The sequence below is a fragment of the Siphateles boraxobius genome, unplaced genomic scaffold (assembly GCF_051911475.1).
Source record: "Siphateles boraxobius isolate OS27281-9 unplaced genomic scaffold, OSU_SipBor_1 6, whole genome shotgun sequence".
NCBI classification, from domain to species: domain Eukaryota; kingdom Metazoa; phylum Chordata; class Actinopteri; order Cypriniformes; family Leuciscidae; genus Siphateles; species Siphateles boraxobius.
This window is the reverse complement of record NW_027509186.1, coordinates 30,357,359-30,381,550: the sequence shown is the minus strand read 5'-3', so window position 1 is coordinate 30,381,550 and position 24,192 is coordinate 30,357,359. Positions and strand designations below refer to the sequence as shown.

The 24,192-nt window shown below is 38.7% G+C and overlaps 4 protein-coding genes across 5 annotated transcripts in view; 1 reads left to right on the top strand and 3 right to left on the bottom strand.

The window, feature by feature from the left end:
• nxn (nucleoredoxin) overlaps positions 1–4,765 on the bottom strand; it is a 70,084-nt gene extending 65,319 nt beyond the window's left edge. The window contains exon 1 of the mRNA XM_077208840.1: positions 4,275–4,765. Coding sequence (XP_077064955.1) covers positions 4,275–4,583 — 309 coding nt within the window. The 5' untranslated portion in view covers positions 4,584–4,765. The remainder of the gene's footprint in view (positions 1–4,274) is intronic.
• A 736-nt stretch (positions 4,766–5,501) lies between these two features.
• txndc17 (thioredoxin domain containing 17) lies at positions 5,502–6,906 on the bottom strand. Its single transcript, XM_077208837.1, has 4 exons — positions 6,631–6,906; positions 6,476–6,557; positions 6,156–6,231; positions 5,502–6,006 (listed from the first exon to the last, which is right to left on the bottom strand). Exons 1-4 carry the CDS (start codon positions 6,773–6,775, stop codon positions 5,938–5,940), a joined length of 372 nt encoding a protein of 123 aa, XP_077064952.1. The 5' UTR covers positions 6,776–6,906; the 3' UTR covers positions 5,502–5,937.
• Positions 6,907–7,889: 983 nt separating this feature from the next.
• p2rx8 (purinergic receptor P2X, ligand-gated ion channel, 8) lies at positions 7,890–15,384 on the top strand. Its single transcript, XM_077207435.1, has 12 exons — positions 7,890–8,078; positions 8,260–8,404; positions 8,525–8,596; positions 9,976–10,048; positions 10,154–10,235; positions 12,923–13,006; positions 13,139–13,283; positions 13,389–13,507; positions 13,665–13,752; positions 13,836–13,901; positions 14,123–14,208; positions 14,361–15,384. The coding sequence occupies exons 1-12, from the start codon at positions 7,945–7,947 to the stop codon at positions 14,422–14,424; spliced, it is 1,158 nt and encodes a 385-aa protein (XP_077063550.1). The 5' UTR covers positions 7,890–7,944; the 3' UTR covers positions 14,425–15,384.
• Positions 15,385–16,922: 1,538 nt separating this feature from the next.
• Positions 16,923–23,699, bottom strand: fam222bb (family with sequence similarity 222 member Bb). Of its 2 annotated transcripts, none has more exons than XM_077208835.1 (3): positions 23,549–23,699; positions 21,844–21,968; positions 16,923–21,642 (listed from the first exon to the last, which is right to left on the bottom strand). In XM_077208835.1, exons 2-3 carry the CDS (start codon positions 21,920–21,922, stop codon positions 19,949–19,951), a joined length of 1,773 nt encoding a protein of 590 aa, XP_077064950.1. In that variant the 5' UTR covers positions 21,923–21,968; positions 23,549–23,699; the 3' UTR covers positions 16,923–19,948. The 2 variants fall into 2 exon arrangements, with proteins under 2 accessions (XP_077064950.1, XP_077064951.1); XM_077208836.1 differs by having other exon boundaries at positions 23,265–23,681.
• Between the last annotated feature and the right edge of the window lie 493 nt (positions 23,700–24,192).

Genomic DNA, 24,192 nt, shown 5'->3' with positions numbered 1-24,192 from the left:
TATGGCTTGGGCACTATATTAAAAAGTCTTTTGTAGCCATTCGATAGATATGAGAGAACCAGAACAAAATTTAAATAAATTTTCAGACAAAAAAAAAAGACCTCCTCACAGCTCAAAAGCCGTTATGTAAGAATTTTTATTTTTGTGTGAACCACTAAAATTTGATTGGATTGTAAAACAGTGTGCCGTTATATTATTGGCTAATATTTCAAACAACCCCGCAGCCCTGGTTACAAATAATTGTTTCAGAGGGAAAATAACATTTTAATGAAAAACTTTTTTGTAACAAAAAATGTTTTTACATAATGTGCACTTATGAACCAGAACACCTACATGCCTAAGTTTACATTTTAAAGAGTTCAAATGTCATGTCTGTCTCTGAATATGCATACGTCACTTCAATATAGTGTGGAAAGAGAATGCCCAAATTCACAGTATTCATAAAACAGTATGCAAAAAGTACCTAGATGACCTAGGCTACTACTTCTGATGAGATTTTGAAGTGAACATCTGATGGACACTTTACTTTCCCATGAGGCCACAGAAGAGGAGTTGTGAAAAACCATATAGCAACATAACTGACACTGATAGGTTATCAATGTCGTGATGTGACATTACGAATTTAGTATGCCCAGATTAATTTCATACTAGCCTATTTAGGCTAGATTGTGACAGGATCAGAGAGCCAAGTTCAGTGCTTATAGAAATTCCAATATCAGCACATCTGCTTCAAAATGACTCTTTTATTAAAAAGCATTTTGATATATGGTCAATGAATGAGGTGCGGGTATCATATCTCTCACCTGCCTCAATGTTGCAGATGTTATTGATCTGGTTCTGAATCCACAGCATATTGAAAGAGAGTCGTAACAAGGTTAGGGACTTTGTTCTGGTGTGGAGGGATAATTTCTGCAAATCTCTGGCTGATGGGAAACAGGACAGACGGAGAGAAGTGAAAAAGGAAGAGACAGACCAGGTGATGTGGCAGATTGAAAAAGGGAACTAAAACAAGGATGTTTGGAATAGCATAGTACTTACTATTTCTGCAGTATATAGTAGCCTATTTATACAGTGCACATTATTTTACATAAAATACCTGGATGACCAATTACAATGAGCAGAATACAAGAGCAATGCTGTGAGGAATACTGTGTCCCACAATGCAAAGCTCTCGACTTGACCTTCCATTTCTGAATTAAACAAGTAATGTGATAAGTTCGTGACAAACAAATGAGGTCATGTGATAATGTTGCATGCTAATAATTGCAAAACTTATCCTGGAGTAATGTCTATTACTTCAGTTACTATAGTAGGCAGTTTATAGTCCTGCAGCGATACACAGAGCCGCCTCTCTTCTGCCCCAGGAGAGAGGGGGAAATGAACCACTTAAAACCCCGCGCTACCACAACCTCAACTCTGCTTTGCAGCAGGCCAACATCACACAGCAATTAAAGCCTTCAAAGAACACACACACAAAAGACCCACTATATTCACTCTCCCATGAAGAGAGGAAAGACGATTCATCCTCATGCTGGGGCTGCAAATAGGAACGTGACATTGGTCGGTCAAAGTCTTTACAGCTCAGACTCTCTGCAGGACGCAAGATGTTATTACTTCAAAACAAACAGTCTTATCTGGACCAGCCCGGGCCATTTACATCTCCTATTAAGAGCAAACTAAATGACCCTCAAGTCAAATCTAAGATGTGTGATCCACGTAACATCAAGCTACAATGGTTTAGGGCTTTATGGCAATTATTTATGGCTTCATATTATGTTACGGCTTAGTCTGCCTTGCTAACGGCAAAAGCACTTTGGCATGCAATGTTAAAGTGTAGCTAATAAGCAGAAATAGAGCCATAAGGGACAAAATTGAACATGATCTCTCTCTCTCTCTCTCTTTCACTCACACTACATGACTTAAGTGTGCATATATATGTTTATATATATATGTATGTATGTATATATATATATATGTATGTATATATATATATATATATATATATATATATATATATATAAATAACAATCTGGCCAAATTGAAGGACAAAAATGAAATTTTAGAGGAGAATATTAGGCCTACACATTTTCACACAGAAGAGCTGAATGCATCATGTAAATTGAGGGGGGGGGGGGCAATACTGTCATAGAAAAGGCATGAAACTATAAGTGTGTTAGAGCAGAGATGTGGAAATATCTGTAAATAATTGGATGTAAATTATATTTTTACTTAAAATACATATGGGAACACCAAACAAGCTAAAAAGGCAAGATCCAAAACCTATGAAAATCCCCCACCCTCTTCTTCTGGAGTATGGTGCATGATAGTGTGCACAAAACGCATGTTTAAAAAAAAGAGTTTAATAATAATAATAATAATAATAGAAACAATTCAAAAGTAGTCTTGGCCTATAACAAATAATGGTAGGCCCATCTAAATAGTATCTACTAGCCTACATGAATTGTTCAAAATCATTGAAAAAAAATCTTTCACAACACAACCAACCAAATCAAAGCTGAATTTTTTTTTTTTTAAAGCACAACTACAATATTGTCTTCTCACCGCACGCAAAGCATTTGTCAGTCTGCATTACCAAAACACTGCATGCAATACAATCAGCATTTTGCATGGTGGCAGATTTGATCTAAAATATTTATATGGCTGCCACTGATGCCACTGTAAACCGGTATGAGCTATTAAATGTACATCATTTGCTTGTCAATGAGACGTGCCAAGGCATGCTGCAGGAGGAGGAGCTGGTGCAGTGGACCAAAATGGATACCAGCACACACAGGCAAATCTGAGCATGATCCAAATGGTATTTTCCATAAAAACAAACACTCAAAAACCCAAGACACACAATAATGCGCTAAAATATCACCAAATGATTTGGTGGGAAACATATTGGGGGGGGAAAAAACACAATGACACACAACAGAATTTACAATGCAATTTATGCAACGCCGAGTCTGTGTTGAATGATAATCATCATGATAAATTAAATAATTTTTTCTGATGGTAATCCAGATTTAATAAAGGTTATTTCTCATCACTGGTACACCAGAGCAGCCAAGCAGAAATATCTACAACCGCAAGTTCTCATTTATAGAAGCAAGAGGATAACTCAATTAAAAGGGTTCTGAGACCCAGTAATAATTTCCAGATTTGTTCTAATAAATTACATAAAACAGGCCTGGTAAAAATCAGAACAGAAAATGTGCTTTCAATAATGAAATACTTAAAAAAAAAGGTTAGTTCAGCTTAGTTTAGAGTTAATTTCTACACCCTTAATTTAAAAGGACGGATATAAATCATCTAGATGCATTATAATGATTTATGTGTTATTGCACAATTTGAGCACTTACAGTCAACACCAAATAAAAAAAAAACTCTTATTCACCTTGTAAAGATGAATTTAGCAACTAGTTATTTCTATAATAATTATGTAATAGCTTATTGTGTAATTCTTCTGTAATGTATGATGACTCATTTTTGTACACACTGTATGCAAGTTACCTAACTAGACAGCATTTTTGACTGTATAGGCAATTGACAGCTAATATGAGACTCTCACATGAGTGTAATGGTTTAGGCCAGGATAAGTATGTTTATTGTGGTTTGTAAAGGATGTGTTTTCACCTTTACAACACCCAGCAGCATAAAGCCTCCGGCTAAAATAAAAAGACACCTGCCTACAACAAAAACTTCATTATTGTCTCAAATTACAGTTAATTCATATACTGTTAGATGGGAGTCATATAATAAAATTCAAGTGTGGCTGGTTTTGATTTGGTGTATTTTATAACGAAAATATTACAGGCTTTATTCCCTTTTCCATCCAGAAAAGCCAAGTATATTTTGCTATAAGAACAACTGAATAAAACGTTTAGATTTAAACCTAGATTTATAAGGATAAGGAATAAAAAATATCTACACTATATTGGATGCTGGAAATGTCTTGCTACCTTTAAAGATGTTTAAAAAAATATCAGTTTGTAATGCGAGATTACAGTTTTATAATGCTAATAAAGCAGTTTTAATTAGTGCCATGACATTGAGAAGAATTTAGTGATTAACCTGATCAGTTATAATCTGAAAATGTATATCAGACTTATTTTATCCTTTACACCTGCACACACACACACACACACACACACACACACACACACATCCAATTTTCCAATTTTCGTCTCTTCGTCATTTAAAAAAAAAAGACATTTATATTGATTTAACACATTTCAAATCTTATGTCATCATCTGTTTAATCATCTTACCTTTTTGTGTCTGTCTTTAAAAGGCAACGCCGGCCATTGCATCTCCTGCAAGAAGTCCTGCCACTGTTTCTGGTCCTGATCCGAAGAGATGAAGACGATTTCCAATTTGTCCTTGTGCTCTGAGGATTTCTTAAACTTGCTATAAAACTCGCACAGACTCGCGTTGAACTGCTTGCAAGGACCGTTTAAACTGCAGCCGAAGTAGAGCCCGAGCAGAGACAGCTTACTGCCCAGCGCATGAACATCCACCTCGGCTTTCTCCCCGTTGACGAGCCGCTCTCCGACCAGATTCACCAGAAACTCCGACATCGCTGCTGAGCTATCGAAGCGGACTGGTTTAGGTTTCGTTTGCTTGTTCAGGTGATTCGAAATAAAACCCAAACTGCTGGATGAATATCCACAGGCCCTGGTGCCGTTTGGTTGTCCTGGAGCCGCCGCACGGGTTCGAGAGACAGCGGCCGTCGTGTGTCTCCACTGAGCGCTGTTAAGGAATGCGCGCTCCAGTTACTATAGACCGTCCCTCAGCAACAGCGTAGACTCGCACTGTGAGACTTTCACGACATCTAGTGGCGAGATGGTGCAATTGCATTCGGTGCCCAGAGAGTGCACACAGAAATTAATAAAGACGTCAAGCAGAACACCATCATCACACTATGTCTATGTTCATACACGGGGCAACTTTTGGGCAATATTGCCGTCAATGGGCAACCAGGTGAGACACAGGGCCCACAACCGATCTAAAGTATCCAGATTTGGATACAGTGAAAAATATTGCCCTGTGTATTGAATAGTATCAGACCGTGGCATGCATACTCAAGTCAAGTGTGTTTTTATGTACATCTTTCGACTATAGCAACAACAACAAAATGATGCCCAAATTATCCAGAGTCACAGTAATTACCTCAAATTGCCCAGAGTCACAGTAATTACCTCATGCATCCCATGTTGATTTGACAAAAAAAAATACAAAAACAGAACAGAACTGTACTGCTAAACAGCCCTTTTAGCAGAATACTATCTTAAATAGTGCACACTAACATTTAAAACAGATTCTGTGTAATAAACACAAAAATTATACAGCTTTATTTTAGGCTACCTCCAGTCAGGAATAAAAACAAAAACCACTGGCTGGTGCACATTAATTTCCTATCATATTATTTACTTGAAATGCATTAAACCACAATTACTCTTGCAAAACTCTTTGAAAATTAGAACAAGAAATGAAGATGCATTTTTAAAACATTTTATTTTGTTCTGATTACAAACAAGCATAATCTTCTAGGTAAGGATTATAAGATGATTTTCATTATGCATGTTTACTGAAATTGTAACTGTTTCAGTTCCTCTGTCTTAACTTGAAGGTAAACAAAGTCAAAGGTATACAATGTCAATGTCCCTTTTTTTAAATCATTCAAAAGTAAATTTGAAATGTCTGATTATGCAAAGCTTACTTCTATACAAACAGTTTTAATGTGAGCAACGCTTTCAAAACATGTACAATCACCACAGCACAAACTCACAACATAATACCAGGGCCACAATTTGTTTGGCTTAACATTCCAGAGCAGGAGCACAGATGACGAATGACAAAACGAACAATGGAAAACCGTGTAAATCATATTTTAAAAAGTGTATGCAATCCAGCAGTGTATGCCACAGGACATTAATCCTCCGTGAACATCATTCGAACGAGGTCAACTTTAAAACACTCTTCTTCAACCAGCTTCTGGGGCTTAAAAAAAGACAAAACAAATTATATACATTTCTCATTTATTTATATCTAGATTTCACTATGGATTTCTATATATAGTAAATTGGCAAGAAGCATACATATTAAAACAGTCAAAAACACTGGTCAAAAAAACATTTACTGATATTTACCGTCCCGTATCGCAGTAGTGTGGGTACTCCAGTCAGCTTTAGGGTCTTCTTAAAGTCATTGTTCGGGTCCTTCCAGCTAGCAAGAACAACAGTGAATGTAGTAGATGTACGCCAAAAGGAAATCGAAGCACTATCTTTTATTGGATTCTGTCTGTGCATTGTGCACTGCTGTCAAAGTGCATAGTCCAATAAACACAGAGGTATGACAGCAATTATACATGAGCAAAATAATGCAAATTCTGACTAAATGAAATATGCAGCTACATACATAAAGAATTCCTGTTTAAATAACCAATCTAATCGGCAAAATGTATACTTACTATGGTCTGTCTCCTACTTGGCAGTAAATGAAGACAGATCCCTCGGGCAGATGAGACAGCTCTCCCCTGACCACTGGCTCTGCTGCAGAGGGGAGAAAAGACAGTTTTAGATGTGATTTAAAAAACAGCACAACTACTGCATATTGTTAATGCACCTTTCACACAGTCCGGACACCAGCTCATGCCCTGGCTATCTTTATCTCCAGAGAAATAAGCGAATATCTCTTTTCCTTTTCTTTCAGACACAGCTTTAGAAAATTCTTCGAAGCCATGAACAGCAACCTCCTCGTATTTAGTCATGATTTATTTACTGTTATTTAGTGTTTCAATGACGAAGTCAACTCTGGTTGTAGAAAGCTGAACGATCTGTGCATAGATTGAGCTGAGTGTGTGTAAAACTTCCGGAAACATCGACCCCAGTGTGTGAAGAATGACGGAACGCGCTTTTGCTAAAATAAGAGTGGAATATTTTAAAATAAAAGTCGATCAAGATTGATTATTTCAATTCAGTAGGCCTAGCCTATATTTGTGACAGTCTAGTTTTTACTTTACTCTAAATCTATTCGCTTTCTTTAAAGCTTGAATCACATAGTTTACGTCATCTATCACAATAGTCTAGCTTCATTAGGCCTATTAAAATCGAGTTTTCATCCATTTAAGGTTAAATGTAAAACTTCAATCTAATTGTTATATGTAAGTAGCCTACATATTAAATGAAAACAGATGTAAACACACACACACACACACACACACACACACACACACACACACACACACACACACACACACACACACACACTGTGATACTTTTTTCATAATTCATTGATGAATAAAAAGGTAAAAAGAACAGAATCTTAGAAATCTTTTCTAACAATATACATCTTTACTATCACTTTTCATCAATTTAACACATCCTTGCTGAATAAAAGTATTAATTTCTTTCAAGGAAAAAAGGAAGAAAAAAAACTACTGACCCCAAACTTTTGAATGGTAGTGTATATTGTTACATATATACACTACAACACATTTCTGTTTTAAATAAATGGTTCTTTTTTTTCATAAAAAAATCCTGAAAAAAAAGCAGCACAACTGTTTCCAACATTGATCATAATCAGCGTATTAGATTGATTTCTAAAGGATCATGTGACACTGAAGACTGGAGTAATGGCTGTTAAAAATTTACAGAAATAAATTATATTTTAAAGTATATTCAACCAATAATATATAGCTATAGGCTACTAAACTAAATGACATCTGCACAAAGTTGAAACAATTATTTTGTTAAATCTGAAAAGTCTAATGAACATGGGTTTTTGAATTTACATAATAAACAAGAAAATAAATGTAGGAGTAGATTATGGTGATCATGACATGTAAATTGCAAAATGACGTGATGCGCATGACAATGTGGCTCTAAGGATGCAGGGTGTGTGTGAGCAGCACATCATTTCCCAACAGCAGGAGCAGGAATGGCTCGGTGGAGCATTCAATATCCACTATATCTCTTTGATTATACAACAGTCAAATATGTGGCCACGCAGAATAAGAAAGTGGGAGTCTTATACAGAATCTTTCAACTCATTGTCATGGGATATCTCATCTGGTAAGAGTTATAATTACTTATAGTCTAACCCTAACAAAACTTTAGTTTTGCTTGGGGTAAAAACAAAAACATTTTATGTGATGATGCCTGCAATAGAAAAAAAGATTTTCTCTCTCTGTCTCTCTTATTTGAGCTTTTACTGTTTTGAGAGGCACATTTTAAACATGTTTTTGCTCAACAGGTGGGTATTTGTTGCAAATAAACAATACCAGGTGAAAGATGATACTGTCGAGAGTTCTGTGTTAACTAAAGTTAAAGGTGTTGCACCTGTCAACACAACAGATTTTAAACTATGGGGACCAGAGGACTATGTTTACCCAAAACAGGTCAGTCAAAACACATTGTTTGAAAAGGTTCTTATTAGTTCTGTGTCCATTATATGATTAATGATTTGCTTCATTAATTTGCTTTAGGCCTTTTAATATTGTGGTTGATTTTGTTTCCAGGGTGAGGATTTTCTGTTTATAATAACCAATTTCATCGAGACACCAAACCAAACATTGGGCAACTGTTCAGAGGTAAAACTAATTTTAACTGTCAGTTTTACTCTCAAATTCTGTTCCCCCTATGTTTCCTATGGACTGTCTAACCTAAGGGGAACATTACAAGGGCAACAGACTTCGACACATCTGCACTTTCAACAACTCTTTTAACACATCAGCTGTTCCCTAAAAGACATTCAGGTTTTGTTCTGTTTTTTACAGTGACATAAAGGTGTTAGCTATTCAGAGCTATTCTATGCCTTTACTCTGTTAAGCTAATTAGTGAGATCGGTAGCTGATTTCAAAATGGTTATCAAACACTCCTTGCTACCTCAGATTTTCATTTTCCATTCAGGCCATTAACATGGCAATAGCACTTTGGTTATTTTTAATGAACGGATGTATACGCCCATTATGGGTAGCAAAAACACTTAAGTGCCTTTTAGCTGCTTCCTTTTAAACCAGACTGTATTGATTTTATAGGCTTGGTGGCTTGGTGGTAATAATTTCAATGTCACCATTTCTTGTGTTATCAATCTACGGTGCCATTTACACATGCATTTTTGGGTTAAAAGGGAATTTCATTTCCAGAATACAGTTGCGTATTGCGTATTTGGGCTTTGTGGTTGGCAGCTACTGTATATATATATTTTTTCTGTCAAAGATTTCAGAGGCAAGTAACCCTCTATTTGTAACAATTAGAGTAACAATAATTGTGTTGTCATTCATGCATGTGTTTGACTAATTTTTTGCCAGTCTATTTTTGACATCTTGAGTAATTTTATTCAGCATCTTTATGCCACCACAAGCTGATTTTGATGCAACAGTAAGAATTTGATTTAATTCAGTGTATTTATGCTGTGATAAAATGGTAATTTGGTCCTTGAATAATGTAATGGGGAGTTTCATTTGAGCGCTTGATCCAGACTCACTCATAAAGTCAGTCACTTAATTGTCCCCATATTGGAGTAAATGTGAAATCTACAGAAAGAGGCACAGAAAATCCCCAAAACTTAGAAACCTATACGTTTACACTGTCAGTCCAAATCCGATTTTTTGTTTATTCGATTGGAATCTGATCTAAAATTATTGATGTCCACACTGTCACTCCAAAATCTAATTCTTCCCTACTACTGTATATAGGCTAGCATGCGAAAAACAGTACACCAACAGTAGCCTACACCTGAAGTGCGCATTTGATGGACACTTTATCCCATTTCATGTGATTTTTGGCCGTTTACACTTGCTAAATCTGATAGGATTTCAATTGGATATGCACAAAAATCGGATTTGGACTGACAGTCTGAACGTAGTCTTAGACCTTTGGGAAAATAAGCTCCTCACAAAATAAGTTCACATGTTCAGTAGGTCTATGTCAATTTATTACTAACAGGAGGCTATATATCTTCTTTTAGAAAGAAATACGAGATGCCATGTGCACTAAGGACGAAGATTGTATAGCGGGAGAGCCTGTTAGGGCTGGAAACGGTATAACTTTAAACTGCTTGATATTAAAGTTATGCTAACAAATAAATATGTGCCCTTTTTTTTTTTTAATATGTCAAAACCTACTAAAGTGATTCATTCTCCTAGGAATTAAGACTGGACTTTGCTTGAAAACAGGCATTTGTGAAATAAATGGCTGGTGTCCCACTGAAAAAGATCAGGAGCCAGAGTAAGAATATTTTCTCTCACTCTTTTAAAATCCCATAACATGCTGTACCCAGACAGTGCTATGGATGGAAGCCTTTTCTACTCAAAGTATCCTTTTATTTTTAACTTAAGGCCGCGGTCATTTGTCAATTGGACCTTCCAGTGTCATCCTCTTCCAGTGTCATCCTCTTCATCCTCTTCCAGTGTCATCCTCTTCCCACACCTCTTCGAGTGTCATCCTCTTCATCCTCTTCGAGTGTCATCCTCTTCATCCTCTTCCAGTGTCATCCTCTTCATCCTCTTCCAGTGTCATCCTCTTCGTCCTCTTCGAGTGTCATCCTCTTCCCATCCTCTTCCAGTGTTATCCTCTTCCCATCCTCTAGTCATCCTCTTCATCCTCTTCCAGTGTCATCCTCTTCATCCTCTTCCAATGTCATCCTCTTCGTCCTCTTCAGGTGTCATCTTCTTCCCATCCTCTTCCAGTGTCATCCTCTTCATCCTCTTCCAGTGTCATCCTCTTCATCCTCTTCCAGTGTCATCCTCTTCATTCTTTTCCAGTGTCATCCTCTTCATCCTCTTCCAGTGTCATCCTCTTCGTCCTCTTCCAGTGTCATCTTCTTCCCATCCTCTTCCAGTGTCATCCTCTTCATCCTCTTCCAGTGTCATCCTCTTCATCCTCTTCCAGTGTCATCCTCTTCATCCTCTTCCAGTGTCATCCTCTTCATCCTCTTCCAGTGTCATCCTCTTCATCCTCTTCCAGTGTCATCCTCTTCATCCTCTTCCAATGTCATCCTCTTCGTCCTCTTCAGGTGTCATCTTCTTCCCATCCTCTTCCAGTGTCATCCTCTTCATCCTCTTCCAGTGTCATCCTCTTCATCCTCTTCCAGTGTCATCCTCTTCATTCTTTTCCAGTGTCATCCTCTTCATCCTCTTCCAGTGTCATCCTCTTCCCACACCTCTTCGAGTGTCATCCTCTTCATCCTCTTCGAGTGTCATCCTCTTCATCCTCTTCCAGTGTCATCCTCTTCATCCTCTTCCAGTGTCATCCTCTTCGTCCTCTTCGAGTGTCATCCTCTTCCCATCCTCTTCCAGTGTTATCCTCTTCCCATCCTCTAGTCATCCTCTTCATCCTCTTCCAGTGTCATCCTCTTCATCCTCTTCCAATGTCATCCTCTTCGTCCTCTTCAGGTGCCATCTTCTTCCCATCCTCTTCCAGTGTCATCCTCTTCATCCTCTTCCAGTGTCATCCTCTTCATCCTCTTCCAGTGTCATCCTCTTCATTCTTTTCCAGTGTCATCCTCTTCGTCCTCTTCCAGTGTCATCCTCTTCATCCTCTTCCAGTGTCATCCTCTTCATCCTCTTCCAGTGTCATCCTCTTCATCCTCTTCCAATGTCATCCTCTTCGTCCTCTTCAGGTGTCATCTTCTTCCCATCCTCTTCCAGTGTCATCCTCTTCATCCTCTTCCAGTGTCATCCTCTTCATCCTCTTCCAGTGTCATCCTCTTCATTCTTTTCCAGTGTCATCCTCTTCGTCCTCTTCCAGTGTCATCCTCTTCGTCCTCTTCTAGTGTCATCCTCTTCATCCTCTTCCAGTGTCATCCTCTTCCAGTGTCATCCTCTTCCCATCCTCTTCCAGTGTCATCCTCTTCGTCCTCTTCTAGTGTCATCCTCTTCATCCTCTTCCAGTGTCATCCTCTTCATCCTCTTCCAGTGTCATCCTCTTCCAGTGTCATCTTCTTCCCATCCTCTTCCAGTGTCATCCTCTTCATCCTCTTCTAGTGTCATCCTCTTCATCCTTTTCCAGTGTCATCCTCTTCCCATCCTCTTCCAGTGTTATCCTCTTCATCCTTTTCCAATGTCATCCTCTTCCCATCCTCTTCCAGTGTCATCCTTTTCCAGTGTTATCCTCTTCATCCTTTTCCAGTGTCATCCTCTTCCCATCCTCTTCCAGTGTTATCCTCTTCATCCTTTTCCAGTGTCATCCTCTTCCCATCCTCTTCCAGTGTTATCCTCTTCATCCTTTTCCAGTGTCATCCTCTTCCCATCCTCTTCCAGTGTCATCCTCTTCGTCCTCTTCGAGTGTCATCCTCTTCCCATCCTCTTCCAGTGTTATCCTCTTCTCATCCTCTAGTCATCCTCTTCATCCTTTTCCAGTGTCATCCTCTTCAACCTTTTCCAGTGTCATCCTCTTCATCCTTTTCCAGTGTCATCCTCTTCATCCTTTTCCAGTGCCGTCCTCTTGTCATCCTCTTCCCATCCTCTTCATCCTCTTCCAGTGTCATCCACTTCATCCTTTTCCAGTGTTATCCTCTTTCCATCCTCTTGTCATCCTCTCCCAGTGTCATCCTCTTCCCATCCTCTTCCAGTGTCATCCTCTTCGTCCTTTTCCAGTGTCATCCTCTTCATCCTCTCCCAGTGTCATCCTCTTCATCCTTTTCCGGTGTCATCCCATCCTCTTGTCATCCTCTTCATCCTATTCGAGTGTCATCCTCTTCATCCTCTTCCAGTTATTTCTGTACAAAACAGCTCGTTAGGCTGCTTTGCATTGCAAACTGGTATTTCTTGCCATATTATTTTAATGTATTGTAGTTTATGTTTACTCAACTTATTATCAGTGCCCTGCACATTCAAAGAAAATTGCTTACTTCCATATTGCAAGTTTTTTTAAAAAAATAGTCACACTGACACCCTATAGTGTTTTTTTTTTAGTGAATCGACTGTGGTGAGACAAGCAGAAAAATTTACCTTGTACATAAAGAACTTCATCAGGTTTTCCAATTTCAACTACTCAAAGTAAGACTCTCACTCTGATGCGTTCATTAATAAGGATTACAAACCCTTTTTTTTATGTCAAAACTATTTTCTGAATAAAGCACTATATACTATTACCACTCAATTATTTCAAATGTTTTTTTTTCTTCTCAGATCAAATGTCAAATTAAACAAAAGTAGTAGCTCGTATTTAAAAAACTGCTTTTATGATCAAATTAATGACCCTTACTGTCCTATATTTCATCTGGGAGATATTGTAAAGAAAGCTGGACGTACCTTTCAAGAAAGCGCCCTAAAGGTGAGAACACTGAAAGTGGGTTTAATGTGTGGCAGATTTAAAAAAATGTATTCATTAGACATTATGTGCTTATTATGCTGAATCTAACAATTTCATATATGTCAGGGCGGTTCATTTGGGATTATGATCGATTGGTCCTGTGACCTTGATAAAGACGACTCACATTGCAATCCTCGCTACAGCTTTATAACTCTGGGCACCAACACAACTGGATTTAGCTTCAGGTATTATCAAGTCAAAGTCATTTTGACTTTTTTTCTTCTTTTTTTTAACTTTTTTTTCTCAGAGCCCTGTTTTCTGTGAAAGTAAATGTTTGATGAATAAATGAAAATGTATAAAAGTAGTTGTTATGCTCAAGATCTTCGATTACTGTCTTCTCAGATTTGCTGAGTATTCCAGTGTAGGAAAGAAGCAAAGAACACTTTACAAAGTGTTTGGAATTCATTTACAAATCATAGTGTTTGGAACGGTATGTGACTCAATGACATCAATCCACAGGTGCTGTATATATAAATTGCATATGTATAATTATTTTTTATGAGTCTTTTCCAGGCAAGCAAGTTTAGTTTTATTAATACCATCATCAACATAGCATCAGGTGTAACTTTAATGACTGCTGTAAGTAAATATTCAGATCACTATGAATATTTTTGTAATAACATTATTACTTGGTCATTGGCTTTAGCTACACAAAGCCATTGTAACATATAACTTTGAAGCTGAGACATTATTTTAAATGAGCATTAATAACTTACAAGACCAACATTCCAAGTCATAATGTTGTTGTCATACATCATCCATTTTATATAAATGCTGCTAACAAGATTGTTTTTCTCCAGGGTTCTTTCTTGTGTGACATCATACTACTGTGGATGATGAAGGGGAGCACTTTTTACAGAGAATCAAAGTTTGAGAAAATAACAAAGTATGTAACAGAAGCGTGTTTGCTAGAAATACCTGTGTTGTGTACTTTGATTTAAGAAAAATATAATTTGAGTAATGCATTATTCTCTTATTCTTTCATATATCAAATGTCATTAAATACATGTAATCATCTTTTTTTATATATCTCCTTAGGAACAACAAAGAAAGTCCAGCAAAAAAGATGGCAGAGGGTCTGAAAAGAAAGTTCAGTTTATGAAATTTTGAATAATAGCAATGCATGTAGTGTAAAATATGAGGAAAGCGGTTTATATTAGCTGAGTCTAGAAGATGTTATTTATATAATATAATGTATTATGTATAAATACAATGACATATTCAGACTTCCGTTGGACTTCCTTATACTGCATATAATGGACGGCACCTGTAGAAACGTGATGCATATTTACTCATCAAGTTTTTAAATGTCTTGTTCTTCATTCACCTCCATGAACTCTCAGTGTTAAATTTGCTCCATGAGATATAAGACTGCCATGTATTGTAAATGAGGGAATTGCTGGTCCTTCACCACTTATTTTACACTAATACTAGTCTATCAGCATTGAGCGTAAATAATTAGTGTATGAGATGACTCAATACATTTATAGCATTAACTGAAAAAAAGTTAATTATAGTCCATTATATTTATAATATATGGCATTTTAATATGATTTTAGTCATTAAACTCAAATCCAATTCAATGGATTAATCATGACATAATAATAATAATGTTTCTTTTGTTAAGCTGTCATTTTTTATCATAGTGGCCATTATATTATTAGAGAAATCGAAATGTTCTACTACAATGTATCTATTGCTGCATGATTTACTGTAAGATGAATTAATCTAACTAATAGTGTTGTACTAATTATTACCGTCAAATACAATTTTCAAGTATATTAAAAATTGTGTTGTTGCTACACAAAGTTACCAGAAGAGGTCACACAACACTAAATTAGCTTTAAATTATTTTCCCCAATGTTTACATCTGTGGCATTAAACAACATGATAAAACAGAATAATTTTAAAGAGAAACAAAATTTGATATCCTGATAAAACACGTAATTCGTTCCTTCCAACACCAATCCATATATCCGTCCATCCATCTTATATTTACTACTATAGGCCTATGTATCTATTAAATGTGTCATTTAAATAAAATTTAAAAATAACTAACAAATCGCAGATTCTTGATTTTATTGCATTTTACAAAATCCCAAATTTTCATGATTTAGGGTTTTACATTACTGTGTTATAAGTATTATTGTGGGCTCGGCTCAATAATAATCTTGTCAAAAGGGTTTAGCAGTGTCTACCGTGTGCAGAAAAACACTTTATTTTTACATGCATTACCACCCACAGAATCTTGACAGATCTGGCACTTGAGTCGGAGCTCAGTAACCTCAGGGCATCAGCTCTAATTGGCTTTGTACAAAACTGTGCCATGATGCCATTGCCATCTTCAAAGGATACAGGAGTTAACTAAGGATACTTTGGAGTCTTTTGCCAAACTCCAAAGGAACATGGATGGGCAGTTGGTGGATTTGGGGCCACCGAAGCTTTCTAACAGTCCAGATAGATTCTGATGATATATAACATACAATATTAGGCTACAATATATAGCCTACTTACATTCTATAGAGAACCAGAAGGAACCTCCACCACCCCAAAATGTACATGTTTACTCAGATCACTCCATATTATTATTACATGATACACAAGAATGTGTTTTATTTGTCTGTTGAATGTAATCACAGACTTGTCAATCAGACCAAAAGCACATTGTGCGTGATAGCCCAACTGCTTTTACTGAATAACTTTTATATTAGACTATAAAGTAAATATTGCCAGCTGCTTTATTTTTATTGCTCCGCCAACTAAAATAGTTTCAAACAAAGCCAAATTAACCGTTGCACGTCTAAGCAACACAAATTATGTTTTGAACTAACCATTTGAATTCAGAGAGAATTCAGTTGATTGATTCACTCAAAAACACAGTAACTTGTTGCCACTTACTTTGTGTCGACGTGACCTGCACAAAAATACTAAATTCTATGACTGATACGGCAGGAAAGACAAGTGTGGAGTGATACAGTGAATGTCCATAGTGCTGTTGAACTAGCGCAGCTTGATTTATCAAATCCGAGGACCGGAACTTACTGTTGTAGGCTATATTGTATACTTATTTATACGGTAGGCTATTTATGAGAACATTAAGCAAATCACACAAGCTTTAAGTATCTTAACGTCTCTTTCCATATTTATCATGTAAATTAGGCTACCATGCTCTTGTGAGTTGTAGGCTATAGTATGATAACTTTAAGAAATTGTTTGTATATCATCTTTTAGATTATTAAAAATTTAGTTTAAGTAGGTAGCAAACAACACAGCTAAACAAAATGGCTTCTGCTTTCAATACTTGACCAAAAAAAATATTCTGATTGAAAATTTTGAGAATTCAATAGATGGCCCTGAAAAATAGTCCCAATGAAGCTATAATATTTGACACATTTTGTACATACTGAAGACAAGAGAGGAAAACATTTTATGAAACGTGAAAATTAAAAGAAGTTTGCATTCAGAATGAATACTTTGTTCGGAACATAGCTGGTCACAGTACTCCATAAAAATACTTAGCAAATAAAAGTTATGTAAAGAGTTTTATTCCAGTACTCAAGAATCAGAGAAATGTAGGTGACAAAAAGAGACACGACACACTTTGCAAATGCAAGTCAAACTTTATTTTGGTTAGAGGGGAATGTTTGTGCAACACGTTCCTGAAAAAATGTGTATCTGAAATGACAGTTTTCGGTTACATAAAACAGGTGCGCACTGCTACCATTCAAGTGACATTTTGTTCTTTGGTGGAACAAGATGAGACACACTCAACTCCTCCAAACACACACTCCTGTCGTCCAAAACTGCCATTGTGTTGTTTTGGGAAAGGGTAGGGTGGGGTGGGGTGGTGATGGGGGCAGGAGTGTATGTGCTCCAAAAGACAAAGAACTTTCCAGAGCTTTCCTCTGAATGTTTCAAGGACACTAGGGAGTTCAGCAGCGTAGCTCTCGCCACCTAAACTAGTGATTCAGCAGCAACTATTCACATCCGAACAGATCTTGCACCTGCAGCAGCACACAATGTTCATTTTTTTTCTGAACGATATCAGTAGTTTTTAAAGTAGCTCGGTCCCCCATTTGTGAGCAGTGCACTACGTCTATGGAATGTGCACTAGCGCCGGTCCATTTTCCATCCCAACGGTCACATACACTCAGTCCACATCAGCCCAGAGGAGGCACTTCACATAGAGATAGTTAACTATTAAAAGAGTAACCTGACATTGTACTCTTGAGCTGTAACAAGGCATGAAATAAGGATCGAAAGAAATACGGGAAGTCTAAACGCTCAAGCTTAACAAACGGCATGTTCGACAGGCAAATGGAATAACTTGTGTCTGCCGATACCCAACCTATCAACAATATTGCATTGCAAAAAAAGGCATAATATAAATTAGACCTTAACTCTGTCCTCACAACATTTTTAAGAAATCATTTTTTTGTGGTCAGAATAAAATAGCAGCTTCATGGGAAACGTATTGTGTTGTGAAAGCTTAAACTAGGCTTGCTGTTACTGAAAAACATTAGCCTGGACGCAAAACATTAAGTAGAGCTTGCATTTCCAACATATGTGTTCGCCCATGACAGGAAACAGATTTAGGACTTAAACAGGTTTTGCTGCAATGGTAAACAGAGCAAATAAAGATGACAGTTTAGGAAACATAACATAACATAACATGACATGACATGATGTGAATGCAACAACTGTTACAGCCCAATACTACACATACATTGCTAAATACAAAAAAAAACTCTTCCTTTCGGGAGTTAGCTCCCCCGATTTAAGGTTTCACAAAAAGATATTTAGCTAAACATCATTAATTTATATTCTACGCCATGCCTATTGTCAAGGACAGTTCAAGGATCAAATATTTAAGGCTTTAGAGGGGCAAACAGGGAGGTTATGATACTGGGTGTCACAGCTCCACCCATTAACTCATCTGCAGTTGCTCCACTCGTTACACCAAAGTCTGACAATTCCCATGCTCCCCTGCCAGATGGCCTGCCCTGATAAAGGTGGAGAGACTTGTTGGACATAAAAGTCAAGGGAGAATATGAGAAGAGGCACAGGTAGACCTGAGAAAGAGAGAAACTCTCCATGGGAGTTAAACCGTGGAGTATCGGATGGATCAATTATCAGATTCACAGAACAACTAAACTTAAAATGTGTATTTTACTTGGGTTGTTTCCCAGCAAATAAACCTAGACTGTCACCGGCGGTGCATTTCAGCTATTTCAGATAAGACCGACATGACACATCAAGTGCCTAAGGTGGGTGGAAAATGCAGTGGCAGGCTTCAGCTGACACAACAGCGTGTGACGGAGATGGAAATGATCCCGCCAGGGAAGAGCGGTATGGTGTTAATGATGGAGCAAAAGCAGGGAGCCAATCCTGCCCAATACACAGCATTCACACCGGTTAATCACACCTCTCAGTTACAGTAGCACAGCAGTGAAGCCAAAGGCTAGCCTGCGGTGCTCATTTATATTGCGCTTACATCAACACACTTCCGTCATCCAATTACGGTCAAGGACGTCTTTCCTTTAATGATGAACTAACGCACAAGCGGGTGATGAAACTCTTCCCAAAGGAGGCTTTGGGTCGGCTGCTAAAGTCGGTCTGCTGTAAGACCTGTAGTGAGTCGAAGCCTGCTGTCACCATCTCTTTCCAATGAAATTCAAGTAGTAACAATTAAGTTGAGAGACAAAATAAACCCCTAAGCTATGCAATTAGGGCACAGCACAAGTCTCGAAGCAATTTCAGTCTACAGCAGTCTCCATTTAAACTGAAATCTAATAAGATACTCAGGGAAAAAAAATAGGATAAAAAGGATAGCGCATTAACTGACACTTCAAGGGAAGGATTAACATTGTACACGATGTGGCTTTACTCAGCCCAGTGTAACATTTCCATCAAAGACTTTAACCTGATTCATGTTCAACAGTCTGAAAAAGAAACAGTCTTGTCATATGTGCATATCCCAGTATCAGTTTGCACTTTCATATCAATTTAGGATTAGTTACAAAAGCACAATATGTAAACATTGAGAGGAACAAAAATAAAATCAACCTCTATACATTGTACAAGCTGTTAGCTTCGATGGAACAGCCAAAGATTTCAGCATAATGGCACCCCTTAAATGTCTTCAGTGAGTTAGTACTTCAAATCTCAAGTAGGCCTAAACTACATACAAATGGAATTTGTTGAGAATTTCTTCTCAGCTTTTTAAATAATGGACATTTGCTAATCAAAAAGAAAGAGTGAATAAATATATGCGTGTTATGTGGTACATTTTTCCATTTACATTACACAGACCAGATAGGAATGGGAAAAAACAGTGCTGATGTCATAAACTGAAGCTGTTATGGCTGTTTTCTAGGGAATTTTTTTAAAAATAGAATAAATAAATGCCTAATTTTCTCCCCAAAAGGCTAATTATTTAAGTAATCTATACTAATAGAAATTAAAAATGATTAAAAAAAAACAAAGTGGCACATGGGGGTTCAGATTTGTGGTAGCCACGTAAATAATCATACAGGAAACATTCAGTAGATCACTTGCAAGATGGTGGGGGGGGAATTTTTTCCTTGCGCTCCAACTAACACTGAATAGCGTGAACTGGCCGCAGCTCATCTGTACCCTGGGTGGTGGATGTGGACATTTCTACTATCACCTGAATCTGTGGCCCTGCTGACTGAGGCTCTGTGCATCTTTGACATTGTGCCAGGATTCTGCGCTCGGAAGCAGGGCGCCTGGAAGTCGCCACCCATGTACTCCATGGTCTGCATCAGGTTGGTCTGGTTTGAAATGGACGGCCCGGTCCTGTACTGTACTCCAGGGGTGCAGTCTATGGAGGCCCCTGAGAGGCCTCCGTGGAACGGCCCCACCAGGTCTTGAGACCCTGAGCTATCACTGTTTGGCGTGGGCAGGATGCTGTTCCAGTGAGGCTGCATGTAGTGGCCGTTGCTGTAGCTCATGGGCATCCCGTTGACCGGAGGAGATGGAGTTGGTTTATCAGTGGGGGGCTTCAAGTTGAAGGGCTGAGCCATGCACACCTCTTGCGGGTAGCCCATGCTCTTGGTGAGGAACCCCGGTCCCACTAGGCCTTCTCTCGGGAGATTCTTGCCCTGGTGAGCCGCTCCTTCCGGAAGGTGCTGAAGGTGTCCCAACTGGTGCTGGCCCCAAGGGCCCTGCTGAAGTTGTGGCTGGGACTGCTGCTTCATGTCGTTGTGGTAAAGGGGCATCCTGTTCATGGCAGCGATGTCGGGCAGATGCAGAACAGGACCACCTTTGTCAGAGTTGCCAAGGATGCAAGAAGGCGGAGGACCCACAACGTGATGAGTGCACACCCGAGAGCTTGCGTTGATGAGCTGGTTGCGGCTGATGGGACTGGGGTTGGCGATCTGTCCTTCACACACGGAGGTAGAGCCCATGCCAGCCCGAGCCTGGCAGAACTGGTTGATCTGATTGACGATGCTGCTCAAGTCGCTGGGCCGGTTTTGGTGCAGGCTGGCAGCCATGGACAGCGGTATGGTTGAGGTAGACACAGTCACATTGGGAGGGGCATCGGCGTCAGGCAGCTTGCGTGCCATCTGTAAGCCTGCCAGGGGTGGTTGTAAGACCCCCGGGGCCGGTGGCCCAGTGCAAGAGACCTGTGGCATGAGTTGGGATTGAGAGAAGCCCTGGGAGTGTTGCAGGTTCACCGACTGCGCGATATCAGGCAGATGCCGTAGTCCTTGCGTACCGGGCAACTGTGTCTGTTGCTGCATGAGAGTCTGTTGGTGGTTTAGGGCGTGGTGTGGTACTGGCGGTTGGTGAGCCTGGCTCTGATGTAAAGCCTCCTGATGAGTCAGGCTCTGCTGTGGTTGTAAACTACTCTTCTGCTGCAGGGTTTGTGAATGAGCCTGCAAGGCTTGAGAGTGGGCGAGACTCTTCTGGCCTAAAGGAGTCTGAACGTGTGGAACAGTGTGAGGAACATTTAAAGTGCTGGAACTGGTGTAAAGCCCACTGTGCGGGTTCATGATGAGCTTGGGGAGAAAACGGGCTCGGCCGCCTTCAATGTCCTTGAGGATCCCTTTGACGGGGACTTTGACGATGGCCAAGAGGCCCGCCCGGGTGTTGACCTGAGGTGGGTAGGGGCTGTAGCGCTGGCTGGAGGTGTCGAGACCGTTAACGGTGCGGCGAATATGCTTCCTCTGAGGTACTTTCACACTATTGGGGAAGATTTTTATAGTCAGTGGGTTATTGGCAACTTTCTTAGCATAGGCATCCAATTCCGCTGGGGTAGGATAGTTTGCTGATCTCATCCTCTGTGTAGTGTCCCCTGTGAGCAAGAGAAGGCCAAACGTTAAGGTTAATGGAAGGAATTTGGCGCTCATATGATAGCATATGACTGCTTAACAGGGCTTTGACGGGAGCAGGGTCAAGAGGAAGAGCATCTATTTCACTAACAATGGGATAAACTAGGTCAAACATACAAGCAGCCTAATCAGAACAAAGCTCATTTCAGTTAATGGCAGCTTACATTTCTGAAGTCCAGTGTTCATCTGCGTGTACGAGAGAAGCTGGAAGGAGGGGTTTGATACCGGCAGACAGGCCAGCATGTCACAATGAGACTAATGCAACATTGGACTTTTACTCCTCATCACACTGCAAAGGAAACATTCATGTCACGAACAAAAACGGATTCACATCAATTGTCTCTTAAAATACATGGTGTAAAAAAAGAAACATTGGCTATTTTCCCTCTGAGGGCGTCATTAAAGAAATCCAATTTTACGTGCAGACGTAGGTTTAATGGAACACACTGTGCAATGGAACTTAATGAGAGTAATAAATTCTAATGGCGGAAATTTCTATTTTAATTAGTGGTGGTTTAGTGTAACACAGCAGAAGCAATAATCAAAAAGTCTTAGATTAAAATAGTCGCAGAAAGAAAATCACCAAACCGTGAATATCCCAACAAGCTAAGTAAGTAATATTGAGTAGAATGTCAACAAATGACATGATTTACAGCCAGCCGCAAAAAACGGCAAACCAGAAGTGTAAAAAGGCCCTACCCTTGCTAATTCACCTGAACATCCATCAATCGCTGTAGCTATAGATCTCTGTAATTGCCTCATTGTAGCCATTTATTTAAATATCATGCATTCAAGCATGACCTTTTTAAATAGCTCTCTGAAACAGCTGGTGTCAGGGCCCACGGTGCACACCCTGCAGCTTGAGTGTCAGGAGTGCGATGCAAACGCATTTTCCCGTCTGCCTGGCAGGTGCCCAGGGGCACGGCAGGGGATGCGGCAACACGACCACAGGCCACATGCTTCCAGCTGATTCATCCAATCTGAGATGTGCAGGTGTCAAAAAGTGCAGTCGAGACAGAGCCTGACATGTTCTGAGCACCCAACCCCCAACTATTTTCATCTGGAAGCTGCTTTTAATTTTACAGTAAAGGAGGTGTTAACAGCTGAATCGGACACTCACAATGCCTGAAACACTCTGGATCTGTGAAGAATTAGAGATGACCCAAGTACGTCCTGTTATATCATCCCCAAAACGGAACAATGGTGGGGGGGGGGGGGGGGGGGGTTGTTTATTTAGGTGGTGCTCTTCAAAAAAACCTTTGAACTGAGTTCAATATCTAAACAAACTCATAGTTCAGAGCTCTTACAAGCAAATACTGTATAGTCAAGCAGTATTTTTGGAGGACATTTAAGCTAACACACATATACAGTCTTAATTAAAAACAACAGAAGCTCTTGATAAGATGAGCTACATTGTGACTATCAAACACAGTTAGCCAAGCATAAAAACAAAGCACTTTAATTTGAAAGTAGAATTTGTGATTGCAATATCATCCACCCTATAATAAATCTTCTAGCCACCAACTTTGCTTAGCTACAAGCTACATGCATTAAAATTACCTCAGACCAACACAGACACACTTACACAATTTAAGGTCATTACAGCACACATCAGACCTGTAGATAAGATGTATCCGGATGATTGAAGGTTTGTCGTGGTCATCTCATGCCCAGCTAACTAGCAACCAATCTGAAGGGTGATTAGAGTGTGATCTCAGCCTGTCTTGGTACCTCTGCCTCTACACTTGCTACTGCCACTAGCATATAGCCTGTGTCTTCTTTGTGCGAGCCACTGCCCGGCTTTCATCTCACAGCTTCTTAAAACCACATTTAAATGACCAGATTGGAGGTGTCAAAAGCAGAACTTACTCTCTGGCTTCGGGATGAAACTTGCAATTTTTTAAAATAGCATTTTGCTGGGTTATTCGGCACCTGTGCTCTGCCTGTGTCGATAAAGCGCTTGTCTAGTCACTGCTGCTGCCCAGTGCCCACTGCAGCCTATATCCGCGCATGCTCAGTAAGCTTTTCTCACGTGTCTTCCTCGCTGAGGTCGAGAAAAAGCGACGGTAACTTGGGCTCAACGCGCCACCTACTGAATGGGAATTATACTAGATCCCATTATATTATATTATATTATATTATATTATATTATATTATATTATATTATATTATATTATATTATATTATATTATATTATATTATATTATATTATATTATATACTTCTTGCATTTGTCTTATATTTTCTTTTATATTTTCTTATTATATAATATTATATTATATTATTAATTTAACCAATTTTTATTTTTTTCTTATATTTTCTTATTCTTTTATGTTCTTATTATATTATATTATTAACCATTTTAAATTTTCTTATTATATTATATTATATTGTATTATTAATTTAATATATTTATTTATTTATTATATTCTCTTGCATTTTGTCTTATATTTTCTTTTATATTTGCTTATTATATTATATTATTAACCAATATTTATTTTTTCTTATATTTTC

Bases quoted from the DNA above. Each gene is read 5' to 3' on its own strand.
- p2rx8 (XM_077207435.1), top strand. From the start codon at position 7,945: ATGGCTCGGTGGAGCATTCAATATCCACTATATCTCTTTGATTATACA. The intron at 8,597-9,975 runs GTAAAACTAATT...ATCTTCTTTTAG, and splicing joins CATTGGGCAACTGTTCAGAG to AAAGAAATACGAGATGCCAT. The intron at 13,902-14,122 runs GTAAGTAAATAT...GTTTTTCTCCAG, and splicing joins GTGTAACTTTAATGACTGCT to GGTTCTTTCTTGTGTGACAT.
- fam222bb (XM_077208835.1), bottom strand. From the start codon at position 21,922: ATGCTGGCCTGTCTGCCGGTATCAAACCCCTCCTTCCAGCTTCTCTCG. The intron at 21,643-21,843 runs GTAAGCTGCCAT...TCTTGCTCACAG, and splicing joins GAACACTGGACTTCAGAAAT to GGGACACTACACAGAGGATG.
- txndc17 (XM_077208837.1), bottom strand. From the start codon at position 6,775: ATGACTAAATACGAGGAGGTTGCTGTTCATGGCTTCGAAGAATTTTCT. The intron at 6,558-6,630 runs GTGCATTAACAA...TCCCCTCTGCAG, and splicing joins GTGTCCGGACTGTGTGAAAG to CAGAGCCAGTGGTCAGGGGA. The intron at 6,232-6,475 runs GTAAGTATACAT...TGTTCTTGCTAG, and splicing joins CAAGTAGGAGACAGACCATA to CTGGAAGGACCCGAACAATG.